We start from the raw sequence: 14,993 nt of genomic DNA, 5'->3' as shown, positions 1-14,993 counted from the left end.
AAACAGACCATAAAAGCACGTTTATGTTAATTGAAAGATTTGTTCTTAATATTGCATTAATAATAATTGTCTATTGTTTATTGTCAACCATAATAGAGGATTTACGCTGACCTTTGGTTTGGTTTATCTATTTTGTCCAGAAATGCTGGATTGAATATGGATAGTGGTCATAATGGCTGAAGCAATTGTTTTTAATTAGATACAAAATGCTGGCAGTCTGAAGAAGGGTCTCGCCCCGAAACGTCACCCATTCCTTCTCTCCCGAGATGCTGCCTGACCTGCTGAGTTACTCCAGCATTTTGTGAATAAATACCTTCGATTTGTACCAGTATCTGCAGTTATCTTCTTATATTTCATTTAGTCTAGTTTAGTTTAGTTTACTTATACAGCATGGAAACCAACTCCTTGGCCCACCGAGTCCACACTCAACAATCACCTGTTCACGTGAGTTCTACTTTATCCAACTTTTGCATCCACTTCCTATACACCAGAGGCGATTAACCTACGTATTAACCTACATCTCTGCACATCTTTGGGATGTGGGAGGGAAGCGGAACATCCAGAGAAAAACCAGGCAGTCACAGCAACAACGTGCAAACTTCACACAGATAGCACCCGGGGTCAGAATCGAACCTGTCTCTCTGGCGTTGTGAGGCAGCAGATCTACCAGCCACCGTGCTGCCCCACCCACTCTGCTGCCCTAATATAATTCTGACAGACCGTGGATTTGATATTTCACTAAGCAGTTTTTTTAGTGTTATAGCGAATTTCTATGTATGTGGTAGAATAAGAAACTCCTTATCTCTATTATTTTAACACTCCTTAATCAGTGCTTTATAAATAGCAAACATTACAATTTTACTCTCTGTAATTGTTCTGAATTACTGGTTGCTGAAACCATTGCATTTCACTCCATAGAAAAACGTGCAGGAGCAGGCCATTCGACCAGCACCGCCATTCAACATGATCATGGCTGACCATTCACAATCAGTACCCCGTTCCGGCTTTTCCCCCATATCCCTTGATTCCCTTAGCCCTAAGAGCTAAATCTAACCTTCTCTTGAAAACATCCAGTGAATTGGCCTCCACTGCCTTCTGTGGCAGAGAATTCCACAGATTCGCAACTCTCTGGGTGAAAAAGTTTTTATTCGTCTCAGTCCTAAATGCCCTGCCCCTTATTCTTAAACTGTGACCCCAACATGGGGAACATTTATCCTGCAGCTACCTGGCCAATCCTCTAAGAATTTTATATGTTTCTATAAGATCCCCTCTCATCCTTCTAAATTCCAGCAAATACACGCCCAGTCGACCCATTCTTTCATCCAATTTTCCCCTTCATCGTGTGAGCCTGCACATGGACATAATCCGGGGGCACTGGCTGTTCTTTAGTGCACTGGCTTATTGTCACTATAGAAGCCTGTGCCACAATAAATGACGCAACTGATGCTATACAAGTGAAGAGGCACAGCTTAAACAATATTCTGCTTGCTTCATCTTTGAAAGAGAAATTATTAATAGTTTTCTTTCATATTGTGTCCAAAAAGATCACAAAATTGTGTCCATCAGGCAGTTGCTGCCTTACAGTGTCAGTGACCCATTGAATGGCGGTGCTGGCTCGAAGGGCTGAATGGCCTACTCCTGCACCTATTGTCTATTGTCTATTAACCACGGGTGCAGTCTGTACGGAATTTGTACATTCTCTGTGTGCCGGATGGGTTTTCTCCAGGTGCTTCGGTTTCCTTCCACACTCCAAAGATGTGCAGGAATGTAGGTTAATTGGCATCAGTAAATTGTAAATTGTCCCTCGTGTGTAGAATAGTCCTTGTGTATAGGTCGATCGCTGGTCGGCTGGAACAAGCGTCCTGTTTCAGCCATGATCACATTGAATGGCGGTGCTGGCTCGAAGGGCCGAATGGCCTCCTCCTACACCTATTGTCTACTGTCTATTGTTTCCACATTGCATCTCTAAAGTCCAAATCAGGAGCACTCATGTTAGGATGATTGGTAAATAACTGCAATTATTTTATTTATTCAATGTTGTGCATACCTGGGTTCAATATTGAACTTGTGTGGTGTATGTTTGCACGTTCTCCCTGTCATCGTGTGGTTTTCCAAGGGTGTTTCAACTTCCTCCCACATGTTCAAATGGGTGGTTAATTAGTAAATGTAAGTTGTCCTTCCTATAAGGGCAGGTGGAAGATGAATCTGGGGGGGGGGGAGTTTCATGGAAGAAAACCACAAATAGCACGGTTGGATGCTTGATGATTAGTATGGGTATAGTGGGCTGAAGGGCCTGTTTCCATGCTGTTTGAGTGGTTGATGATGATGATGATGATACTTTATGATCACTTGTACCAAGGTAGAGTGAATGTTTTTTTTTGCATACAAGATCCACAAAAGAGTCACCACAAAGGTGCCGACAAAGTTACAACAAGTACTCATCTGTTCTTCATCCCCCCCCAAGCCGGGGCTGGATATTGCTGTCGCTTTAGGGAGGCACGGGGGCGCAGCGGTAGAGTTGCTGCCTTACAGCGCCAGAGCCCCGAGTTCGATCCCGACTACGGCCGCTGTCTGTACGGAGTTTATACGTTCCCCCCATGACCCGGATTTTCTCCGAGATCTTCTCTTTCCTCCCACGCTCCAAAGAGGTACAGGTTTGTAGGTTAATTGGCTTGGCATGTATGTAAATTGTCCCTAGTGTGTGTGTGTGTGTGTGTATGTGTGTGTGTGTGTGTGTGTAGGATAGTGTTAGTGTGCGGGAATCGCTGGTCGGTGGGCGAAGGGCCAGTTTCCGTGCTGTATCTCTATACTAAACTAAAAATAATCTCTACCTGGTTTCATTCAGGTTGCATATTGCTGAGCTCGGGTTTTGACATAAAGCAGTTGCTCTGAGAAATTGGTGAACAAATAACCCTTTAAAATGCAGTGTTTCTGGGACATCCGGAGGCTGCAATGGATCGTTCGATCAGCTGAGAAGGTTGTTGGCTGCAACCTTCCCTCCCCATTGACGAACTGTACACTGCAAGGGCCAGGAAGCCAACAGGCAAGATCATCTCTGTCCCCTCTCATCCTGGCCACAAAATCTTTGAAGCACTTCCCTCTGGAAGGCGACTCATGACTGTCAAAGCAGCCACAGCCAGACATACAAGCAGCTTTTTTTCCCATGAGTAGTAGTTCTACTCAATAACCAAAGTCTGTGGCCTCTTTTTTGCTCTGGTTTATTTTCACCCACATGTTTAGGCCATAATGTTGTATACTTGTTGTTTTGATGTGTTTATGTTTTATTCTTAATTGTTAACTGTATGTTTGTGTTGTCATTTGTGAGCGGTGCACCAAGGCACATTCCTTGTATATGCACATACTCGGCCAATAAACGTATTCAATCATTCATTCATAATGGGCAGAGGGCCACAGAGGAGGGCAAGTTGCCAGGAGGAGAAGTGTGAGAAAAATATCTCTCACAAGGAGGTCTTACAAATCTCCAAGCAGAACAATGTGCAAGGCGTCGGTGGCTCCGTGAGGAAATGGCAAGGTGACTGCAATGGTTAAATTGTTAGCGTTGCCTGCAAACAGTGAGAGAGAGGCGAATGTGAAACCTGCATCAAAGCTAATTGTTCGAGGGTGCGGTGGATTCTGTGAATGTCAGGTATGAGTCCTGCTTGACAGTATTGAAGTGGAGAGGGTGTGGCACTTGGAAAAGTGCCTGAGGTGAGTGAGGGCATTTTCACTCACTAAAGTAAGTGGATTAAGATTGGGATCAAGGACGCTTACTTCAAAAGCCGAGTCTTGGTTTCAGGAAATTTTGTGAAGTGGTCTTTCCACCGAGCTTTGACCGGGCACTCTATCTTTGATAAGATCTACCAAGTTCTTGGTGCTCAGCCAGGGAGGGGAGAGGGGAGGCGGTGGTTTGTGTCACTAATGATCTCAACAGGGCTAAGAATCCACACCTCACCTCATTATCAGTGAGTACTGTATTGCAGGATCTCCTGACCATGATCTGTTTGTCAGATCATGTGTTTTTATGTGAATCATATCCTGTAAGAGATCTTTTGCTTTTATTGGAGTCATAATGGTTGCTCCAACCCAAGAAGGCCTTGCATTTAACCTTCATTTTGGACCTCCCGTCATTCTCATCAAAATAGTCTTGTTCTACTTAACACATGCTACCTCTCTGCCTGAAGGGGCACGCAATTCAAAGGGCCTTGAACAGATCTCACTATTCTATGGTACAAAAGCCAAGGGTCTCTTCACAGGTAAACAATGGTGGTCATGTCCTCAGCATTGACATCCAGGCCTCTCTGGACTCACTGCAACTGTATAATTCTGAAGTCCCTTTCAGAATGGCAGGCAGTGACGAGTGGGGTACCGCAAGGCTCGCTGATGGGACCGCAGCTATTTCCAATATACATTAATGACTTGGATGAAGGGATTAAAAGTAATATTAGCAAATTTGCAGATGATACAAAGCTGGGTGGTAGTGTGAGGTGTGAGGAAGATGCTATGAGGTTGCAGGGTGACTTGGACAGGTTGTGTGAGTGGGCGGATGCATGGCAGATGCAGTTTAATGTGGATAAGTGTGAGGTTATCCACATTGGTGGTAAGAATAAGAAGGCAGATTATTATCTGAATGGTGTCACGTTAGGAAAAGGGGACGTACAACGAGATCTGGGTGTCCTAGTGCATCAGTCACAGAAAGGAAGCATGCAGGTACAGCAGGCAGTGAAGAAAGCCAATGGAATGTTGGCCTTCATAACAAGAGGAGTTGAGTATAGGAGCAAAGAGGTCCTTCTGCAGTTGTATAGGGCCCTAGTGAGACCGCATCTGGAGTACTGTGTGCAGTTTTGGTCTCCAAATTTGAGGAAGGATATTCTTGCTATTCTTCCATCCTATCCCCCCTGGTTAAATCCCTCCCCACCTACGTCCAAGACACCTCACACGCTCTCCATCTCCTTGATAACTTCCAGTTCCCAGGCCCCCACTCCCTCATCTTCACCATGGATGTCCAGTCACTCTACACTTCCATCCCCCACAAGGATGGTCTCGAAGCCCTCCGTTTCTGCCTCGACCGTAGAACCAGCCAATCCCCATCGACCAACACTCTCCTCCGCCTAGCAGAGCTGGTTCTTACCCTCAACAACTTCTCCTTTGACTCCTCCCACTTCCTCCAAACCAGAGGCGTAGCTATGGGCATTCGCATGGGCCCTAGCTACGCCTGCCTCTTTGTCGGGTACGTCGAACAATCCCTGTTCCAGACGTACACTGGCCCCATCCCCGAACTCTACCTCCGCTACATCGACGACTGCATTGGTGCTACCTCTTGCACCCATGCAGAACTCACTGACTTCATACACTTCACCTCCAATTTCCATCCTGCCCTTAAATATACCTGGACTATCTCTGACATCTCCCTCCCGTTTCTAGACCTCGCCATCTCCATCACAGGAGACAGACTAGTGACGGACATTTACTATAAACCCACTGACTCGCACAGCTATCTGGACTACACTTCTTCCCACCCGGTCCCCTGCAAAAAGTCTATCCCCTACTCCCAATTCCTCCGTCTACGCCGCATCTGCGCCCGGGATGAGGTGTTTCACACTAGGGCTTCCGAGATGTCCTCGTTCTTCAGAAAACGGGGCTTCCCCTCCTCCATTATAGATGAGGCTCTCACTAGGGTCTCTTCTACATCCCGCAATTCCGCTCTTGCTCCCCCTCCCCCCACTCGCAACAAGGACAGAATCCCCCTCGTTCTCACCTTCCACCCCACCAGCCAGCGGATCCAACATATCATCCACCAACATTTCCGTCACCTACAACGGGACCCCACCACTGGCCATATCTTCCCATCCCCTCCCCTCTCTGCGTTCCGCAGAGACCGTTCCCTCCGTAACTCCCTGGTCCACTCGTCCCTTCCTACCCAAACCACCCCAACCCCGGGCACTTTCCCCTGCAACCGCACGAGATGCAACACCTGTCCCTTTACCTCCCCCCTCAACTCCATCCAAGGACCCAAACAGTCTTTCCAGGTGAGACAAAGGTTCACCTGCACTTCCTCCAACCTCATCTATTGCATCCGCTGCTCTAGATGTCAACTCATTTACATCGGTGAAACCAAGCGCAGGCTCGGCGATCGCTTCGCTGAACACCTGCGCTCGGTCCGCATTAACAAAACTGATCTCCCGGTGGCCGAGCACTTCAACTCCCTCTCCCATTCCCAGTCTGACCTTTCTGTCATGGGCCTCCTCCAGTGCCATAGTGAGGCCCACCGGAAATTGGAGGAACAGCACCTCATATTTCGCCTGGGCAGTTTGCAGCCCGGTGGTATGAACGTCGACTTCTCCAACTTTAGATAGCTCCTCTGTCCCTCCCTTCCCCTCCTCCTTCCCAGATCTCCCTCTATCTTCCTGTCTCCACCTATATCCTTCCTTTGTCCCGCCCCCCTGACATCAGTCTGAAGAAGGGTCTCGACCCGAAACGTCACCCATTCCTTCTCTCCCGAGATGCTGCCCGACCTGCTGAGTTACTCCAGCATTTTGTGAATAAATCGATTTGTACCAGCATCTGCAGTTATTTTCTTATACTTCTTGCTATTGAGGGCGTGCAGCTTAGGTTTACTAGGTTAATTCCCGGAATGGCTGGACTGTCGTATGTTGAAAGACTGGAGCGGCTAGGCTTGTATACACTGCAATTTAGAAGGATGAGAGGGGATTATTAAGGGGTTGGACACGTTTACATATATGTTGTGCTGCTGCAAGTAACAATTTCATTGTTCTGTTTCGGGACATATGAGAATAAAACACTCTTGAACTCTGCAGGTCAGGTAGTATCTGTGGAGGGAATTGCGAGGCTTATTCATTACTTTTACAGATTCTGTGGAACTCAGCAGGTCAGGCAGCATCTGTGGAAGGTTCGTCCAGCACTTTGTGTTTTACTCCAAATCCCAGCAGTTCTTCGCGTTTGTACTTTTCCCTGTCGCATGTATTTCACAAAGGGGCTCGACTCGAAACGTCACCTATTCCTTTTCTCCAGAGTTGCTGTCCGACCGGTTGATTTACTCCAGCGATTTTTTTTTCTTCCTCTGTCTAGTTTAAACCAGCATCTGCAGTTCATTTCTACACAGTCATTTCAGTGACATCATGGGCAGGTTTGTTGATGTCGAGGAAATGAAGTAGGCCATCAAGATTTGGGGGGGAAGGGGGGGAGGGGGGAAGGGGGAAGGGGCAGGGGGGAAGGGGAAGGGGAGGGAAGGGAAGGGGCAGGGGGGAAGGGGGAAGGGGGAGGGAAGGGGAAGGAGGGGAAGGGCAGGGGGGAAGGGGAAGGGGAAGGGGAAGGAGGGAAGGGAAGGGGAAGGAAAGGGGGGAAGGGAAAGGGGGGAGGGGAAGGGAAGAGGGGGAAGGGGGGAAGGGGAAGGGGGAAGGGGAAGGGGGGAAGGGGAAGGAGGGGAAGGGGAAGGGAAAGGGGGGAAGGGGAAGAGGGGAAGGGGAAGGGGGAAGGGGGAAGGGGGAAGGGGGGGAAGGGGGAAGGGGGGAAGGGGAAGGAGAAGGGAAGGGGAAGGGAAAGGGGGGGAAGAGGGGAAGGGGAAGGGGAAGGGGAAGGGGGGGAAGAGGGGAAGGGGAAGGGGAAGGGGAAGGGGAAGGGAAAAGGGAGGAAGGGGAAGGAGGGAGGGGAAGGGGGGAAGGGGAAGGCGGGAAGGGGAAGGGAGAAGGGGAAGGGGAAGGGAAAGGGGGGGAAGAGGGGAAGGGGGGAAGGGGAAGGGGAAGGGGAAGGGGAAGGGGAAGGGAAGGGGAAGGGGAAGGGGGAAGGGGAAGGGGAAGGGAAGGGGAAGGGAGAAGGGGAAGGGAAGGGGAAGGGGAAGGGGAAGGAGGAAGGAGGAAGGGGAAGGGGGGAAGGGGAAGGCGGGAAGGGGAAGGGGGGAAGGAAAGGGGGATGGGGGGATGGGGGAAGGGGCATGGGGGAAGGGGAAGGGGAAAGGGGAAGGGAAGAAGGGGAAGGGAAGAAGGGGAAGGGGAGAAGGGGGGAATGGGGGGAAGGGGGGGAAGGGGAAGGGGGGAAGGGGAAGGGGAAGGGGGGAAGGGGGAAGGGGAAGGGGAAAGGGAGGGGAAGGGGAAGGGGAAGGGGGGAAGGGAAGGGGAAGGGGGGAAGGGGAAGGGAAGAAGGGGAAGGAGAGAAGGGGAAGGGAGGAAGGGGAAGGGGAAGGGGGGGATGGGGAAGGGGGAAGGGGGAAGGGGAAGGGGGGAAGGGGAAGGGAAGAAGGGGAAGGGGGAAGGGGGGATGGGGGAAGGGGAGAAGGGGGAAGGGAAGAAGGGGGAAGGGGAAGGGGAAGGGGGGAAAGGGGGAAGGGGAAGGGGAAAAACGGGAAGGGGGAAAAGGGGAAAAGGGGAAGAGGGGAAAGGGGAAGAGGGGAAAATGGGAGGGGGAAGGAGGGGGGGAAGGGAGGGGGGGAAGGGAGGGGGGAAGGGAGGGGGGAAGGGAGGGGGGGAAGGAAGGAAGGCACAACACAACACACACTTGCACGTCGCTGGGCAAAGCCAGGCAAACGTTTGTTGCCTGACACACTTGTTGAGGGGCGAACAGGAGCGCTGTAGCTGGGGGCTGCCTCGCCTGGTAACGGCGGTCGCCAGGGTAAACACCGCAGCGAGTGGAGCCCGGAGTAGCGGCCGGGGGTCCAAGCAGCGGCGGCGCGGTAAGAACACAGCTTGTAGCGTTAACACACAACACACACACACACACACACAGGGAGACCCTTCCCTTCAAGAGCAGACTTTCAAAACTTTTTATTTTTTTCCCCTTTTTTGCGTCGGAATTGGACGGGAAGATCTTTGCTTTTCCTTTCTCGTGGGAATTGGATGGAAAGACCAAATGCCCACAGGCTTAATCCTGCCTTTGCCACAGTGTTCAAAGGCGTGTTCCACAGACGCAATGTTCTAAATGAATGAATTGGAGACTAGACCCAGTGTTGAAGTGGAAAGTGCTTAGTAAGCTGCGATCACTTTATGGGTGTATTCATGGACTGTTGTTATTCAGTGGCAATTATTGTTGAGAAACGAGTTTCCACCCCATCTGTCGGTTGGGTGGGGTGATACCTGTGCTGGAGGAGTGTACTAGACACAGGTGAATGGCCCTGGTTCCCCAGGGCCACTTGCACAGGGCTTTAAGGCCTTGACGCAGTCAGACCGAGTCAGACAATAATGAGGGTCATTTCAAGTTCTGCTGTGGACTCACGCTATAACTTTATCTCACACCTTTTGTATTTTCCATCTCTGGCCTTTGTCCAACTATCTGCCTATCACCACTCTCCCCCTCCCCTCCCCTCCCCTCCCTTCACCTGTATTCACCTACGACTTAGTAAAAACAAGGAACTGCAACTGCAGGAGATGCAACACCAGTCCCCTATACCCCTCCCTCCCTAGACTTCGTCCAAGGACCTCAACAGCCCTTTTAGGCGAGGCAGAGATTCACTTGCACCTCCTCCTATCTCATCTAATCTATCCACTGTTCCAGGTGTGGACTCGAAGGGCCGAATGGCCCTCCTCCTGCACCTATTGTCTATTGCCTATTGACTCCTATATATTGGCCGAGACCAAGCGCAGGCTTGACGATCGTTTCCCTGAACACCTCCACTCAGTCCGCCTAGGCCTATGCGGTCGACACAAAATGCTGGAGTAACTCAGTGGGACAGGCAGCATCTCTGGATAGAAGGAATGGGTGACGTTTCGGGTCGAGACCCCTACATGATCTCCTGGTTGCTAAACACTTTTACTCCTCCTCCCATTCCCACACTGCCCTTTCAGTCATGGGCTTCCTCCACTATCAGAGTGAGGCCCAACACAAATTGGAGGAACAGCACCTCATATTTCACTTGGGCAGCTTACAACCCAGTGGTATGAATATTGATTTTTTTATAACTTCAAGTAACCCAAACTTTCCCTCTCTCTCTCTGTCCCTCCCCCACCCTCGTTCTCCGACTAGTTTCACTCTCCTTCTGATTATCTGCTTCCTTGTCATCTTCCCCTCAGCTAACAATGAACCATTCTATATTTCCTTATCAACATCCGCTTTGATCTTTCGTTTTCACCTTACCCCTCCATATCTCTAGATTCCCTCTCCCCTGAGTCTGAAGAAGGGTCTCGACCCAAAACATCACCCATTCAATTCCTCCAGAGATGCTGCCTGTCCCACTGAGTTACTCCATCATTTTGTGTCTATCTGAATTAGTCCTTGCTTTCTTAACTGCTTGCTGCACCTGGATACTTGCTTTCGGAGATTGATGTTCATGATACCAAGGTCCATTTGTACATCAACACTTCCACATTTCACCCCTTTTAATTAATACACTGCCTTTCTGTTTTCCTGCTAAATAGCATAATTTAAGATTGAGATTCAGTTTTATTAATGTCACGTGCACTGAGGTACAGTAAAAAGCTTTGTTTTGCATGCTATCTTGCCCAGAGTAGGGGAATCAAGGACCAGAGGTCATAGGTTTAAGGGGGAAAAGATTTAATAGGGATCTGAGGGGTGACTTTTTCACACAAAGGTTGGTGGGGGTATGGAACAAGCTGCCAGAGGAGGTAGTTGAGGCAGCTACTATCGCAATGTTTAAGAAGCAGTTAGGCAGGCACATGGATAGGACAGGTTTGGAGAGATATGGGTGAAATTCAGACAGGTGGGACTAGTGTAGCTGGGCCATGTTGGCCAGTTTGAGTAAGTTGGGCCAAAGGGCCTGTTTCCACACTATATCACTCTATGACTATAACTGCCCTCATTTTGCTACAACAATTGGAGAGAAGGAAGTGAAAACGGTGACCACCAGATTCAAGAACAGCTTCCAGCTCATCATCAGACTCTTGAACACAATACAAACTAACCTGCACAATCTTCTAAGGACTGTGTGTTTGGTTGCACTATGGACTTTGGCTTTGCACTTTCATGCTTACCTAGTATTGAAGTTATTCATTTATTGTATTTTGATTGTTATATATTTATCTGTGTTTTATTGCGTTCAAGTAGCTGCAGCAAGTAGGACTGTCATTGTTCCATTGTTGGTAGATACGACAATGAAACTCTCTTGACGCGATGCAAGGTGAGGTTCGATTTCCAAATACAACATTTTCAATTGATGCATTTAATGGTAAATCTAGTATTTATTGCCCATCCTTTGCTCCATCTGACTAGTAGATGCAGCAGGGATCAGTGCTTGGCCACCAGCTGTTTGCAGTGTGCACCCATGTCATTAGTTAAGGCAGCTCAATGTAATACTCCCAAGTTTGCCAGCAGCAAATAACTGGGTGTCATTTGTGAATTGCAGGAGAGGACGGAAAGATGCTTCAGGGTGATTTAGTCACGTTGAACATATACGACACATAGAGTATTATACAGATAAAGCACATTAACTGTGTCAAGTTCAGTTCTCTTTTCAAATCTGACTATTAAAGGCAGCTGGCTGCAATAAGTGAAATAATTGATAAAATATGAAACCCCGACATGAAATTCACCTGACATCGTTGTAGTTTGGATATTTGCATTACGCACCTCGACCTTTTATTTTTAAGATAAATTTCAGTCTCCAGCAGACAGACGTGTGGTGATTACATTTGTTTTGCATAATAAATAGACGGTTAATGCTATAAACTCTTAGCTCGGGCGATAGTTGGGGCTTTAGAATTAATACTGCAAGATAGCACCATAGCAAGGTAACTCTTCGCATGCCCTTCCCAGAGAAGGCTCTTCTACCATCCAATACAATCGCTCTGCTCTTGTAAATCTCTCAACATTAGCAAGACCAAGGAGTTGATTGGAGGAAGACTGATGTTCTGGCACCATTCAATTAGATTTTCAATCTCCCTCCTGTATTCTGACTCATCATTGCCCAGTGTTTGTCCAACAATGGTAGTATTTTTAGTTTAGTTCATTATTATTGTCGCGTGTACTGAGGTACAGTGAAAAGCTTTTGTTTGCAAGCCGTCCAGTCAAAGAAACGACTACATGAATCCAATCAAGCCATACACAGTGTGCAGACAAAGGGTAAAGGGTACAACATTTAGTGCAAGATATGACATAGATGTCCGATAAAGTCAGATTACAGAAAGGTTTCCAATGAGGTGGATGTGAGGCCAGGACTGCAATCGAGCTGATGACAGGACCATCCGGTTGCTTGATAACTGCTGGGAAGAAACTGTTCCTGAATTTGGAGGTGTGCGTTTTCAAACTTCTGTACCTCTTGCCGGACGGGAGGCGGGCGAAGAGAGGTGAGGCAGGTGAGAGTTTGGTTATGCTGGCGGCCTTGCCGACGCAGCGTGTAGTGTAGATGGAGTCGATGGAAGGGGGGCTGGTTTGGGTGATGGTCTGGGCTACATCTACAACTCCGCAATTTCTTGGGGTCTTGGATGGAACCGTTTCCAAACCAGGCTGTGATGCATCCCGATACGATACCTTCTGCGACGCATCTGCAGAATTAGTGAGGGTTGTTGGGGACATGCCATACTCCCCAAGCCTTCTAAGGTAGTAGAGACATTCATGTGCATTCTTGGCCATAGCAACTTAAAGATGGCATTACAAGAGCCACATTGGCAGCTGTGTTTACCATAAATTTGGAAAAAAAGATTTTGCAATCAATTTGTGCATGTCCCATGTACTTTCTTCAAATTATGATGTTCTATAAAATGGAAGTCGAGGAATTCGCTGCTTCTGAGAGAATTCCTTGATGCCTGACTTTATTTTTGTCTTAGTTTATAAAATTTTAGTGAAGGACTGATTTGCATGATTTTAAAATTCCCATCACAGGCTATTGAAAATGCACAAAATCCACGAGAAAACATCACACTGTGAGCATGATGTACAAACGCTCCTCCCTTCATCAAAATGGCTTCAGCTTCACGGGCTCAAGAGAAGCCGATTGACTCTGTCTCAAATTCTGTCACAGATTGGATTTCAACACGTGCAAGGTAATGTTTACTTCGTTGCATGTGAAGTGACATCACCACATTGCGAAGCATTTGCATAATTGGTGATCTGCCAGTTAACTTGAAAGGTGTAGATGTTTGGAGGAACTAAGTCAGGCGTTTGTTGTATGTAATTATCTTATGGTATGCTTTCTGCATTGAAAATATTTCTAAAGCAGAAAAGATTTAAGAGGATGTTGCCAGGGGAATGCCTGAACTACAGGACAGGCTCGGATTGTATTCCTTGGAGCGCAGGAGGCTGAGAAATGATGTTATAGAGGTGTATAAGATCATGAGTGGAATCAAAAGGATAAATGCAGTCTTTTAACCAGAGTAGGGGAACCAAGAACCAAATATGTAGGGGTTTAAAGTAAAGGGCCTGTCCCACTTAGGCGATTTTAAGGCGACTACCGGCGACTAGGCTGTCGCCGACAGTTCGCCGGGGTGTCGCGGGCACGATCATGAGGAGTCTTCCAAAAATCGTAGTGGATCTCGGCGCGTCGCTGAGAAATCATCCGGTTTGAAATTTCTCGGCGACAGCTGGCTTGTCGGCAGGTATCGTTGCTTATTGCGGGCGCTGTCGCGTGCTGTCCCCAGCTTTGATAGGTTCTCTTAGATGCATTTGGAAGCACATAATATTAAAATAAGTAAAGTCATTTCAAAATACCATATAATGCTTGTGTTTAACCAATTTATTTACCGTCAGGACATTTGACAAGTAGATTGGAGGTGGACAGTTTAACGGTCAGGTAAGCGTGGGAATTTTCGCGATGTTTATGGCCATCAGCGATCACATTTAAAGTGGGCTCCAAACCCAGATATGCAACCCAGAAACCAGATATGCATCTCCCTTACATTTTCAAAGAATGCCCACACAAAAATCCACTTAACCACTTTTAAAATTATTGTTTTTAATACAGCTATTAGTAAACTGGAAGTAAATCCAGTTTATGCCTTGTTACAGTGAAGCTTAGTTTTTAAGTAACCCATAAAAGGAGTTATAGTTGAAAGCTCTCAAGTACTTATTGACTTGTCAGTGATTTCAGCGAAAATTAGGACGCCGGAGAAGCATTGACAGCGTGGGAATTTTCGCGATGTTTCCCAAGACGGTGTAATCTCGACCTGACTCGGTATTGTCGTGGTCATTGTCGTCGGGTAAAAGAAAACTTTGGCGATCTGCTACGACTTTGACAGTCGCCGGCAGTCGCCAAAAAAATCGCCTAAATGGGACAGGCCCTTAAGAGGGGAAAAATGTAATAGGAATCTCAGAGACTACTCTTTCACACTGAAGGTGATATGTAAAAGGAATGAGCTGCCAAAAGAGGTAGTTGAGGCAGAAACTGTACAAACATTTAAAATTGGACACGCACATGGATAGGAAAGGTTTGGAGGGCCAAATGTGGGCAGGTGGGACTAGAATAGATGGGGCACCTTGGTTAGCATGGGAAAGTTGGGCCGAAGGGGCCTGTTTCTGCCCTGTATGACTATGACTATAATCTAATATTTTTAACTGGTGCCTAATCTTTATTTCAGGAATCAAAGAAACTAGAATATAATTTATCAGGGTTGTTGGGGGTTATGGGGCGAAGGCAGGAGAATGGCGTTGAGAGGGAAAGATAGATCAGCCATGAATGGTGGAGTAGACTGCTGGGCTGAACGGCCTTATTCTGCTCCGAGAACGTATGAATCTATTACTCGGGTGTGAGAGGGTAGAACCTGGATTTAGGACTTTGTGGAAAGCAGCAGAAAGGAGAGGAGCAGTAAATTCACCACACTCTGAAAATATGTGCCCGAGTTTTAAAAATAAAAACAAAAAAATTACAGGAACTGTGGGAAGAGGAAAAACTGCTAACACCACAGGTAGAAGAGCCTTTGTTAGACCGGTGAAGGGGACAAAAGAAGCTTCTTAATCTGGAGCCCTCCTTCCCAGTTCTGACAAAGGGTTTTCGATTTCATTGATTAAAAGATACAGCCCACCTACCAGCAAACTCTCATTCACACTAGTTCTACCTTATTCCACTTTTGCATCCACTCCCCACACACTTGGGGCAATTT

At 47.6% G+C, this 14,993-nt stretch overlaps 1 protein-coding gene across 1 annotated transcript in view; it reads left to right on the top strand.

The window, feature by feature from the left end:
• The first annotated feature begins 8,644 nt into the window (after positions 1 to 8,644).
• Positions 8,645 to 14,993, top strand: part of LOC144595463 (von Willebrand factor A domain-containing protein 3B-like) — a 144,049-nt gene continuing 137,700 nt past the window's right edge. The window contains exons 1-2 of the mRNA XM_078402975.1: positions 8,645 to 8,683; positions 12,781 to 12,941. Coding sequence (XP_078259101.1) covers positions 12,791 to 12,941 — 151 coding nt within the window. The 5' untranslated portion in view covers positions 8,645 to 8,683; positions 12,781 to 12,790. The remainder of the gene's footprint in view (positions 8,684 to 12,780; positions 12,942 to 14,993) is intronic.

The sequence above is a fragment of the Rhinoraja longicauda genome, chromosome 7 (genome assembly GCF_053455715.1).
Source record: "Rhinoraja longicauda isolate Sanriku21f chromosome 7, sRhiLon1.1, whole genome shotgun sequence".
In the NCBI taxonomy this organism is placed as follows: domain Eukaryota; kingdom Metazoa; phylum Chordata; class Chondrichthyes; order Rajiformes; family Arhynchobatidae; genus Rhinoraja; species Rhinoraja longicauda.
The sequence above is the reverse complement of the archived record's forward strand: the minus strand, read 5'-3'. Positions and strand labels throughout refer to the sequence as shown.